Genomic DNA, 13626 nt, shown 5'->3' with positions numbered 1-13626 from the left:
GGGGTATGTGTGAGTCAATTTTGTAATGATAGATTTATATATGATCCACAAATAGAATAATAATATTTTAATTCACATAATCTAAATTTTTTGGTGCGAGAGCAAATATAAATTACTCCCTCTGTCCCAATTCATGGGGCACTTTTCATTTTTTGTGAGTCAAACAGTTTAAGTTTGACCGGAAATTTATGCATGGAATCTTCAATTTTTTTGAAATGAAATTTATAAATTTGTAAACTACGTAAAAAGTACTATAATTCACAATAATTTATAATTCAAAATTTTTAAAAGATCTATGAAAAATTTACGGTCAAAGATAGATTTGTTTGAACCTTGAAATCCGGAAAGTGCCACATAAAATGGGACGGAGGGAGTATTAATTTTGAATCTATTAAATTTAAAATATTACTCTCTCCAAAGTGGCGGAGCCAGGATTTTCAATATGGGGGTTCAAAATCTATAGAAATAGACATATGAAGCAGCCAAAGAGGATTCGACATCTACTATATATATATATATATATATAAAATTATTTCAACCATGTATAAATAATATAATTTTCGGCCGAAGGAGGTTCGGATGAACTCCTGTACAAAGTGGCTCCACCCCTGTGACTCCAATCTGTATTAAGTAATATTTTTAGCTTAAACCGATTCAGAAGAGAAGGTGTGAAACCTAAAAGGAGGAGGAAGACTCCACTTCAATTTAACGTTCTAAAATAATAATATTGACAAGTACTTACACATCTTCTACGTAATTTCCCAATTTCTTGTATTAAGTGAACATATTCTACACTTAGTCATGCTATTCATACTTTGCTTCTACACTACACCCCTCACTTTTTGATTCTTCATAAATACCTTGATTATTTCACAATCTTATTATACCAAAACCCATCATTGGCTCATCAAATTCATCATCTATTATTCTATCCCCCAAAAAATATCAAGTCAAGAATTCTATTGATTTGAGTAATTCATCTATACGAAGACAGATTTAATCTCAAAGGTCAATTGAATATTTGATTGCTGGTGCATTCAAGTTATTTTGATATGAAAGTGGGCAATTACTTATTCTCACTCAAGAGGCTAAACAAGAATAATGATGATGATGATAATTGTAGGAATTATAAGGCATCATCATTGAGGTTGAGATTCAAAAATTCGTGTTTGAGGAAAAAGAAGAGAATATACAAATTGCGCAATTGGTTCATTGACTCGATTTTATTCAAGATTGTCTCTATTTTTGAAGTAATTGTTATCGTTTCTACCTTAGCTTTCTTCTTATTCTCTTATGGTTTTCGTATTTGATTCTTATTTATATTTTTATATATATTCTCTGTAAACCAAGGGTTCATTATTATTGGACAAAAGTTGATATCTAATGGGGTGTAAGGTTCATTTGATTTATTTAGTTTTCTTTATCCATCTCTTATCTATATATATATATATATGCAATGTTGTGAAAATGTGATGTATAGAAATATGTAGGGATAAGGCAAGTAATCCTTGAATTTAATCGAAATCTCAGCGACATATCTTAACTTAACTAAGGTTTTATTATTCTCTTAAACTATTTTAAAATGGAATAAATACACTCAAAAAGCTGACGTGGCATAGAGAGTTTGTACACTCTCTTGAAGGCAATTGATGAGTGAATAAATTGGACACATGAGTTATACTGCAATAGGACCCTAGTTAACTTAAAATATGTCGCTGGAATTTCGGTCATAGTTCAGAGAGGTACTTATGTCTTATCTCAAATATGTACTTTTTAGCATTTCCAACATAGAAATTCTTTTGTTATGTATTTTTGGGTTTTATTTTACTTGGCATTGAATTAATTTTTTTAATGTTACATTTTAGTAAATCAGGAGGTATTTATTTATTTTCTTATGATATTATCGTTATTATTAAATCTTAAATTATTATATAATGAAATGGATGAGTGGACATATAAGACTAAACATGAAGATATTTGGGAAAGGTGAGAATGACCTCCATGACGGACAAGTGAGGAAGATGAGATTGAGATGGTTCAGATATGTGAAGAGGAGATGCACAAGTGCCCGGTGAGGAGGTGCAAGAGATTGACTATGGTGGATAATGATGAGGCTAGGGGTAGGCCTAAGAAGTATTGAGGAGAGGTGATTAGTCATGACCTGACACACCTGCAGCTTATCGAGGACAAGATCCTAGATAGGAGGATAGGGAGATCAAATATTATGATATAAAGTTATTAGGTATAAGTCGAGCGTTGTCACTACAACCAGTAATAAATATGTTATTAGGACAAGATTCACAAAGAGTGTTAAAACCAGTATTAGTTAATTGTCATTGGATCCAATGTAGCTATAGATTTTAGGAACATTTACAAAAGAGTGTTAAGTGCCTCTAAAAAAATATGTTTTTGTGGTAATACGTTATTGTCGTTAACTAATTGAAGCTAACGATAGTGTGTCTACTTTTCCTTATCTGCATTGTTATTATTACTCTCCTACTATCTTTATCTTGAATTTTATTATCACTTATTTTTACTTTTCTTCAGTTAATGTATTATTTGATATTGCTATTGTCTTTTCTTTTCATACCACTTAACTTTGATAAGTTTTAATTGAATCGAGGGTCTATCGAAAAGTGAAATTGTTTTGTATGAATTAATGTGTAGATAATGTCCATTAGTTTCTAATTAAAACCTTTAGTGCTGAAATGCCTATCTCACATATATGGTGGATTCTACTTCTTCTCAATGCCAAGTTAGTGGAAATTGTTCAAATTTCACTAGTATGATAGTGTTACATACTTTTGCTAGGTTAACACCAATAGTAATATGTCACAAGTTTTAGTTTAACTTTTAGTTTCTTGAATTTTTATGTCACAAGTTTAATAGTGTAAGAGAATATTTAGCTCACATTGTTATTACACTTACCTGAAAATGAAGCAAACTATCATCATTCAACCCCACTTAAATTAATCTTTTCCAGGTGAAAACCAATACATCATTTAGGAACTTTTGAATGTGAAGTTACAACCTTTTAAGTGTTTGTCATCAGCCTAAGCTAAGACTTTGTGTTGTTTAGACTCGTGGCATATGTTCCGTTCGCCTTCTAAAACTGGAGAACACATCCCCTGATTCACTATCCGCGCGTTGCATGTCCAAGTCCATGTCCATCCCAATGCCTGCTATCCTCTCACTCATTGATCCATAAGAATTTACTGAACCATCTCCAATTGGCTTAACATACTGTTGCATCACCAGCACGGAGAATGTGGAGTCGAATTCTGATGTCACTAAAAGATCACCAATAGCCCCGAGCTCAGGACAGTCACACCAATCGACTAGGCCAGCCGTTAGTGGTGACACCACGCCTCGGCCTTTTCCTACGATGTAGAGATCATAGTTATGCTGATCCATTAGTTTTATGGCCTTGACAGCTTCTTCCACATCATTCAGCAACAGTTCTATGTATGTTACTGATTTGTCATTGGCTGTGCTGATCTTGAACCTGTTTAAGAACTCGTCGTCCATCAATTTTTCACTCTCTTTGTCAATCTGGACATTCACATGACTTTCATCAGCAAATTCTGTTTGCTCTATATCAGAAGCGCCTTCGTCTGGAATGAACTTTACAACAGTTAGCCGTGTATCTGGACGATCAACCATTCTCAAAGCGTAAGCCAGAGCTTCCCTGTCATCAGCACCTCCAAAAAAGAGGACAACGATATTTTTTGCATAGTCACTGATCTCAGAGAGGCCACGATCGATGAGGATTCCCACAGAACAAGGGGCATTAGCTAGCACACCTTCGTTGACAGCCCGAATTTCAGGGTTGACATCCTCCATTTCACCCTCGATACCTCGTTGTTTGTGAAAAGGTAGAATGATGAAAGCTACACGCTTGTCTTTGGCAATGTTGCACATATCTTCATCCATGGTGGACAAAGCAGACCTTGCTGTGAGTACTTGTACCATCACTCCATCTGATCGTAGCTCATAGTTGTCGAAAGCAGTGATGATCTGTCTTGTTTGTGTCTCCTCGTGTCCAAGACTTCGTGAGCCTCGTTTCCCTGAGTTGTGTACTTCTAGCATAGATGATCCACGCCCGACTAATTCTACTACTTGGAGAGCAAAGACAGTTATTGGGGATGCTGATGTAGAATGTGACGAGCCAAGAAGGTTGATGACTGAAGGGATGTCATGTGTGCCATGGATGCAAGCAAGGACCCGAAGCTCCTCCTCCATTCTTGCCTTCTGTATAGTCCTTCGTTTATGGGGAGCAATTTCCTGCGAGGGACGGTGGAGCATAGTCATAGGTGTGACTGTCGCCGTCATCACCAAAATGCCAGCCACCATAAGGGAGTACAATTGTGTGCTCAAAACCTGGCCAAGATTTTTACAAAATACAAAATGGTTAGTCGAAAATCCATATCCAGTAAAAGCAAATACAGATTGGTAAGAAAATCAACCTGTTGTGCCTGACCAGCTTCGATAATGATCAAGGCCATGATACTTTTGGTGTTGCTAAGTACTCCAACAGCCAGGGCCTCCTTAATAGTCATTTCAGAGAAGAAAGTGGCAGCTATTGAGCTCAAGATTTTGGCTGAAACAAATAAAAGTATGTAGCCAACAATTTCGTAAATGCTGCCCATTTGTCCGAAATTGGTTCTGAGTCCACAAACAACAAAGAAAGTTGGCATAAAAATGCCCGTCACAAAGTCATCAAGCTTATCGATAATTTCTGCTTGAAGCACTTGGTTAGGTATACTAAGTCCAAAGAGAAAAGCTCCAATAATAGGATGTGTCCCTAAAGCATCAGTTATAACTCCAGAAATAGCCATTCCAGCAAGGATTGAACATATAAAGAACTCACTATACCCTTGTCCTTCTGGCATTTTTCTAATGATCCAGCCCATGGCACGACGGAGATAAAAGACACAGAACAAGGCGTAAGCAATCGTGCAAATTAAAGCCCAATGTATATTAGCTGTACTCCCTGTAACAACATATCCTAGTGTAAGAATAAACCATGCACCAATATCATTGATTACAGCTGAAGACATAGCCATTTTCCCTATGTCAGTTTGGAGGATCTTTTGTTTATCAAGTATCTTAGACAGGACAGAGAACCCTGTTATAGTAAGAGCACCACCATAGAAAATGAAGCCTCTAACTTCTTCATCGCGAGTAAGTGAGAAATATAATATTGTTCCCATGACAAAAGGGATGATGATACCGATAATAGCAACATTTCTAGCCTTTATTCCAATTCGAAGAACAGATTTCATATCCATCTGCAATCCCACTAGAAACCCATAGAACACAAGGGCTACATGAGCCATTGTCTCAATAACATGGAAGTTGTAGTTTGGGAAAAGCAGCCTCCTGAACCTCATGATCCTTCCAAGTGCTGTAGGACCTAAAAGTATGCCACTCTACAAAACAAAATCATCTTTCTTCTTTAAACCTTTTTTTTGTATAAATGTCCAAATCAATGCATAATATCTAAACAGACACTCAAACTTAGCCTCAACTCGTCATGTATAAATTGAAGTGTTTGGATGTGCACTCTCCAAGTTAGAACGCTTACTTACCAACTAAGGTCAAGTTTGAGTGTTTGTCTATGTATTATGTCAAAATTTTATTCCTAAGTACACAAAACAAGAACATGAGAATTAAACAACATTTTCTCTGGAGTGTAATGCAATGCTTAGGCTATAGTTTCCTTTAAAAAGCTACAATATCGCTTGAAATGCCACATTTTAAAAATGTATCTCAAATTCCACATCTTAAGAGTGTATTTGATACGATGAAAGATTCAGATAGTTATATAGAAAATTACTGCACGTAGAAAGTTAAAATTAAAGAGTTGTCAAAAAAAAGAAGGAAATAGACAACTTTTTTTAAACATGCTAAAAAAGAAAGTAAAACAAACAAAATGACACGAAGGAAGTATAAGTTATGAGTCAATGTAATATACTATATTATGCAGAGCAGAAGATAAAAATAACTAATCATTACGTTATTAATAAATGCATAACTCTAATCAACGAACATACAGATCGAAATAAGAAAATTTCAAAGAATGTACTTACAATAATCTCAGCAACAAAAGGAGGTTGCCTGGTGGGTTTTAAGACAAAGGTGACAAAACGAGTGATCAAGATAGCTAATGAAACTTGAATAAAGAAAAGAGGGATAATTGGTGTCAAAGGATCTGGTCCTTCCCAAACTCCATTAAATCTATAAATTGTTTGTGCATAACATAGAACTTTTTCATTTAATTTTCCAACATCAATCAATGGCTCTGGATCTGCCATTTTTTCCTTTCTAATGTTCAACAACAACAACAATAACGACAACAAAAAGATTTTTTCCCTCTTAAATCACAAAATTTGTACAATCAAAATTTGTACATTATTTTTCTTGAACACCCTTTTTTTGTTTTGTCTAGTCTTGTGCCAGGGCAGGGAACAACCCTGGCTACAACCCTATTTTTGATATTTAGCCACCACAACAAATGGAGATATGTATAAAATGGAACATGAGTAAAACTAAAGATATGGTTATCACCATGTGAAAAATAGTAAAAACTTGTTTTTTTACCAACAAAGCTTTGTTCAAAGTGAATGGTTTTCCGCTCAATTTGGAAGCTTAAAACATTTTTTTTATAAAAAAATTGAGGTTGTTATTTGACAAAAAAATAAAAAAAATAAACATGAATTGTTGTGGGATTCATCTGGTGCCATCTGTCACATAATGATCTAAGGGTCAATAATTATTCAATCAAAACAACCTCTTAAATCATAGTTAAGCTACAGTATCTTTTTGGCTTACTACCAAATTCTCAAGATAGAAAATAAATCCGGGAAGGACGCTGAAATTTTTTCTGCTAATTCCAAAATCCCAAAAATTTGTTGAGGCAAACTATCTTTTGCTGGAAATTTTTTTTCCTTACCATGGATAATATATGTCCAAGAGAAAAAAGATACAAGACTCAACAAATAGAGAAGATTAAATCATTTATTAGTGACAACAACAGAAGATCAAAAAGAACAATCTAGTGGCAGTTTATTGTCATCATATTGACAATTGATAATTTAATTGAGGTTTGGTTATTGTTCCTTGAGGCAATAACATAGAGTTCTTTTGGTGTATTTGGCTTGAATTTTGTAATTACAAATCTATAATTTAATGCAAGTTTGTTGTGTTGCTTAGTTGAAGTTATTTGCACTTTGTAGTTGAGAAACAATAATGGAGGAAACAATAATTTTCCTTTCTTGGTTAACGGAGAAAAACATGATAACAGGGGATGTGATCATTATGAACATACTTACTTAGTTACTATATAGTTTTTCATCTCGTATTAACGAACACCTATATAATATTATGAAGAACTAGAGTAACGAAAAAAATCTCTTACTGATCTTTCTTAACCGTCTGATAGCAAGAAACAAGAACAAAGGTATAATATAATTTAGTTGTAGAAATTTCTTGTGGTAGATTTCATGAAAAACGAAGAGGGAAACAATATTTATATTGTAATGCACTTTAATTTTGTTAAGAAGTTGAATATATAAAGAAATGTGAGAAGATTTATTAAATAATATGAAAATAATAGAGTAATTAATTTGAAAGAAATTGAGTTTGGGATGGAAATTAATTGATTTTTTGGAAAGAACGTAAAAAAAAAAGCTAAGAAATTCAAGATACCATTAGTTTTTGTCGTTGGATAAAGAAAACAGAGCAGCAATTGAGCAAAGATCCTCTCCTATATACATGGCGCTAATATGGAATAAAAAGAAATTAAAAAAGGATATTGTAGCTTAACCATGATTTAAGAGGTTGTTTTGATTGGATAATTATTGACCCTTAGATCATTATGTGATAGATGGCACCAGATAAAAGGTGCACTAATCCTAGATAAGAATGGACAGATTTTAAATATTTGTATATAGTTAGAGATAAGTGTCAAAAACACACCTAAACTATCCCATTTTTTGAATTTCATATCTAAACTATTGAAAGTGTGAGTTTCATACCTAAACTAGGGGGAGATGAAATAAAAAAAATTAAATACTTTTAGAAAATAAATTTTAACAAAAAAACTTTTAAAATGGGCGGGGGTATACGGTGAGAGGAATTGATGTGGAGTAAGAAAAATATTTTACATTTTATTTTATAAAAAAATATTTTTTACTTGTCGCCGCAAGACTTTTGTTAAAATAATTTTTTTATTTATGTTATATTCGGTACACAAGTAAAAGAAAATCCCTAAAAATATATGTACATATCTAACACAAAACGAGAAAAATAAAAAAAATTAAGAGCGGAGGGTTAAATAGAATGGGGTAGAATTTTTATTTTTTTAAAAATAAAATAATATCAAAAAAACAATTGGGAGAATGAGTGGGTGGTTTGGGGGTGGGGGGAGAGGGAGGAGGTGGTGGAGTGGGGTAAGAAAAATAATTTAAATTTTATTTTTTTGGGATAGTAATACTTTAATCTTTAATTAATATTAATAGTTTATTATTTAATTTTTGTCAAGATGAAATATCTTATCCATGTGTCAATGTTTTTTCAAATAAAAGAGAGAGTACATCACACACACCACACTGAGGTGTGTTTCTCAAACTAATAAGTGATAGTTTATGTATGAAACTCACACTCTCAATAGTTAAGGCATGAAACTAAAAAAAAGGAATAATTTAAGTGTGTTTTTTACATTTATCTCTTATAGTTACTGTAGATAGAGATAAGTACTCTTTTAGTTCTATTAGGACTCTCAGTCCTTCTCCTATCTTAGTATTTAAATATTGAATATATCATTGATAAATTATCAATTCAATCAAAACTCTTTCTCACTGGACCAATTGGATGCTACATTCACTGAATGGGAGCCGAATCCATTGTTGTCAAATCCAACATACAAATATATATATATGTGCGTCAAGCTAACTAATATTAACTTCTTAAAATATTAGAATAAATGGAAGAATGCATGTTTAGCTTATACAACACTAATTATTATTGCAAAGCACAAATTATACTGAAAATTGCTATTGGATGAAGTTTTGAAAGGATATTCTTGATTCAAGAGAGAACAAAATGTTTATTAGCAATATTGCTTTCTATCGTTATAACGTTTATTTCAATCATTACTATAGTTTATAGTTGTACAAATATTCTAAAAAATATTATATAATCTTATTTGTTATAAAACATAAGCTTAGAACAATATAATATAAAGAGAAAGAAGACAAAATATGTAGATAAAGAAGATGACTTTTCTTTTATTCAAGTGCGTCCTTCAAATGGTGAATGATATCTCTATTTATAGTATTGAGATATCACTCCCAAAGGTCACCAAACTAGTAGATACATAGTTATCCAAAAAAGTTCTTATCACCTTGAAAGTATACATACATGAATTCAATTAATTCTTGAATAAATCAAATAGACAATCAACAATTCAATGGATTTATAACATTATGTAGTTTTTCTAATATATCAAATATTCAGCTTAACCATTTTCTTATTTTATAATATTTCAACAACTCGGTTTCAATGTGAACATGCACAATATCGTTTATGGTTACAATCTTGAGAAAATGACCAAAATGGTTCTTGATTTATAAGTAATGCTTTATCTTAGTCCTTAATATATTTCACTCGATTGAAATGGTCCTTAACATATAATAAAGGTGTTCATTTTGGTCCTTAATATATTTTACTTGATTGAAATGATCCTTATTTAATAACAAAAATGGGTTCATTTTAATCCTTTATCTTAAACTTAACAGATTTATCAAAATAAAAGTGTTAAATTTAACTGTAGACCCCACGTGGCTAACAAAATCCACCATTATTGTCTTCTTTGTTAGCTCCATATATAAAAAAAAACTCCATGAATTTAACACCATTATATTTACTTTCTCTAACAAAATTTACTATTTTCTCTTGCTTAAAACATAAATGGGTATTAGGTCAGTGAAATAATATTTTAGGAAAGAGAAAATAGTAAATTTTGTCGGAGAAAATTGAGAAAATGGTGTTACATTTTATGGAGTTCTTTCTTTGGAGCTAACAAGAAGACAACAATAGTTGATTTTGTTAACCACGTAGGGTTCATAGTTACATTTAATACTTTTATTTTGATAAATCTATTAAGTTTAGGGTAATAGACCAAAATGAACACCTTTTATTATACATTAACGATCATTTCAATCAAGTGAAATATATTAAGGATCAAAATGAGCACCTTTGTTATAGTTATATTAAGGACCATTTCAATCTAATGAAATATATTAAGGACTAGAATAAAATATTACCCATACATTAAGGACCATTTTCTCTTAAAATCTTCATGTCATAAAGTTTGTCTGTTGTCTTGAAGAAATGTATTCTTCGTTTTATTACATATGCATATATATTAAAAAGTTGTTATCGATAAAAATATACACTTACAAAACTCTGCATATGGCGGATAGGACACTCTATTCTCTCTCCTACCCTCCATGCACAACCCTAGTAGTCAGCTTGAAACCTAGTTTTCATTTCCACTCCGACCACTAATCAGTATGCTCCGACGGCTCATCAGCTTATTGCTCTAGCCTCTATATCTCAATTACCTATTCTAATCCATCTGAAATCTTCAGAAAAAATCATTACCCAACCTAGCCCTTCTTTTCCTAACAACATCAATACCCTCATCCCTCTCATCAATCTAATAACGGTTAGCAGATCCCTAGGACTCTTATCATTTGTAAGACTCTTTTTATTCAGACTTTTATATTAATTTTATACTTATCAACTTTTTTTTATCTTTAGGATTGTAGTTACATAGATTTTTTCTATTACCTAGATTTTCTCTAAGTTGATATTTTATTTTCAGTAGTGTATATAATACACTGGCTATATAAGGATCAATATAGTAATCAATAAACATCAGCTCATCTACTGCCAATCTTTTTCTTCTCTTTATGGTAACCAGAGCTATATTGCTTTAAGAAGTTTGATTTTTTTCTCCTAGCCCACCCATCTCATGCCTAAATGGTCCCCAATACAAGTGTTTTCAATGTATCATGACCCAAGCCTACACCCTGGACGTGACCGACACTCGAGAACCATTAATGGCCCTCAAGAGAACCCTCATCCTGACTGACTACAAGCGGAAGACTAACTCAAGCATACATAAGCATCAAATTGAAAGAAATGTTTAAAAATAATTTACTGAATCTCAAAACTTTGCTGAATATACTGAATATGAAACATAAGTTTAAATAAAACATCAGAAAACTGAAAGACTTTTCAAAACTATCTATCTATGAAGCCTCTACTATACAAAGATGAGTGTTAGGACAAGACCCACGACTCCTCAAAAGAACTACTACTAACAACTCATAAAACTGAAGTCCTTCGAAAGCAAGGAAGTCTCACTCAAAAGCTGACGAGTGGATGAAGTGATCTCAACAGACTCATGTTGAGGATCCTAGGAACCTGCATCTACATCATTAAAAGATAAAAGTCGAATGAACTCAGTACATTGAATGTACAAGTATGTAATACAGATGAATAACAAATAACTGAAACAAAGGACTGGAATATATAACAATGTACTCAAACTGAATGTAAAGAAATTAATAAAGGAGTTAAATCATTTAAAGTTTTTCAAAATACTTTCTCATCTCTGAACTCAACATAATAAGTGATATATAAAAATACACTTTAACTCTATTGGGAGATTCTCTAACCGACGACCATCACTATGAGATACGTGACGATACAATGTCTCGCCCACACTGACAGAAATGTCATATACCTTGTCAGAGTATAGAACACCTCAACTAAGTGGATCCACTAAGATCTGTCCGAAGGCACTTAAGATTCATCTAAAATGTATGATCATGTACCCATGTTGACATACATGGTTTATGAATAATGTGAGTTATCTGAACTCATCCCCATATCGGTGCTCAATACTACTCCCAATAATATATACTCATGCTCAATGTTTAAAAATATATTCTTCCTCTGGTTTGATATAATTACTCAAACTATCCTCTTAAAAAAGGTAACTGCTCTTGAAATATCTTTGAACTCATAACTCATTTAGAAATCAAAGTTTCTCTTTTATCAATGTAAAAGTTGATACCTTTGGAATACTTAGTTCCCTTATACTTTTACTCAATTTATACTTGAAAACTCTTTCTCAAAAATATATCAAAATCATATTGTGATATGATCATTGATGACTCGGGAAGTCATAATGCATGATCGATGACATAACTAAATACCATACTACTTAAACATTGATGGCATACTCGATTGTCATACTAATATGTTTTAGAAACTGTCTCTAAACTCATCTTTACTTCTTCAAAAAGCAGTTTAAAACTCAAGTGTTGACTTTAAAAAGTTTCTCTAGATTTATAACTCAATTCATAAGGTTCATGCGGAATTATGGACATAAACGACTCAACTCAAGGATCTTAATAGCAATATGGAAACTCAGAACTCAACGATACTACTCATCTAAAAATATACTCAATTCATAGGGTTCATGTTGAAATATAGACATGAACGAATCAACTCAAGGATCTTAATGCATAACATATAGCAATTCAATAATTATGAATAGAATTTCAAAAGAATTAGGAACTCAAGAACTCAATATCAACTCATCTCAAGAATACTCAAATCTAGGGATTGAATCCTAAATTACTCTTTTACTGATTTGAAAGTAGATGTAGGGCGTGAGGACGAATTAGTCCAATGTTGTGATAGCCTTATATACCTGGAAGAACAAGGTTCTTGAAGAAGAACTTGATTAGAAGCCTTGAAACCCTAACTTGAAGCAAGAAAACCTTTCTTGAGACTCTTGAATTAGTTTCTTGAAATCTCTATGGAAAAGAATTATGATTTTCATTAGTGATTCATAACTGTATGGAGTAATTTGAGTTGAAAAGAATGGAATTCTTGGAGAAAAACTTACCTTGAAGAAGAATCTTTTTCGGTTTGAGAGAGAAGAGAATGATGTATTAAGAGATGAAAATCTGATTGTTTTGGGTGCTTAATTAGTCAAGAAATTCGTTTAGGATTTTCTTAGAGGTTAAAAAACAAAAATACCCTTTTTTAATGTTTTCCCGTCGAATAATTCGTCAATGCATTGTATCTGGTTATTAAAATGATCATAACTTTTTACTCGAAACTTGGATTATTGCGAAATTGGTGGCATTGGAAACAAGATTCAAATACCTTTAATTTGATAAGTTATGGGCCATGTAACTCTCTAAGATATATGGTTGTTTGAAGTTGACCCAAAGAGAATCTTACATCAAAACTTAATCGGTAAGGAAACTTTCAACTCTACTTTGTGCTAGAAGTTTCTAGTGACCTTAATTGATATCCAAAATCATTCCAACACTAAATAATTTACCTTTACACATATGGAAAATTTAAGAATCACCTGATACGACCCTACAAGTAAATGAAGAAAATTCGGGTCTAAACTTTGAAATTTTTGGGGTGTTGCACAATGCCAATAACATCTCCGGTATAAAGATTGTTGCCCAGTTCATGAATTCGATTACTCAACTCTCTGTCAAGATTATTGGTAGCTATAACTTT

The 13626-nt window shown here is 32.4% G+C and overlaps 1 protein-coding gene across 1 annotated transcript; it reads right to left on the bottom strand.

Moving 5' to 3' along the window:
• Positions 1 to 3009: 3009 nt before the first annotated feature.
• On the bottom strand, positions 3010 to 6565 carry LOC125836065 (cation/H(+) antiporter 15-like). Its single transcript, XM_049515150.1, has 3 exons — positions 6093 to 6565; positions 4467 to 5432; positions 3010 to 4380 (listed from the first exon to the last, which is right to left on the bottom strand). Exons 1-3 carry the CDS (start codon positions 6315 to 6317, stop codon positions 3076 to 3078), a joined length of 2496 nt encoding a protein of 831 aa, XP_049371107.1. The 5' UTR covers positions 6318 to 6565; the 3' UTR covers positions 3010 to 3075.
• Positions 6566 to 13626: the final 7061 nt, after the last annotated feature.

This window comes from Solanum verrucosum, unplaced genomic scaffold (assembly GCF_900185275.1).
Source record: "Solanum verrucosum unplaced genomic scaffold, falcon-dt-bn FXZP01000208.1, whole genome shotgun sequence".
Lineage (NCBI taxonomy): Eukaryota > Viridiplantae > Streptophyta > Magnoliopsida > Solanales > Solanaceae > Solanum > Solanum verrucosum.
This window is presented reverse-complemented; position numbering and strand designations above follow the sequence as displayed.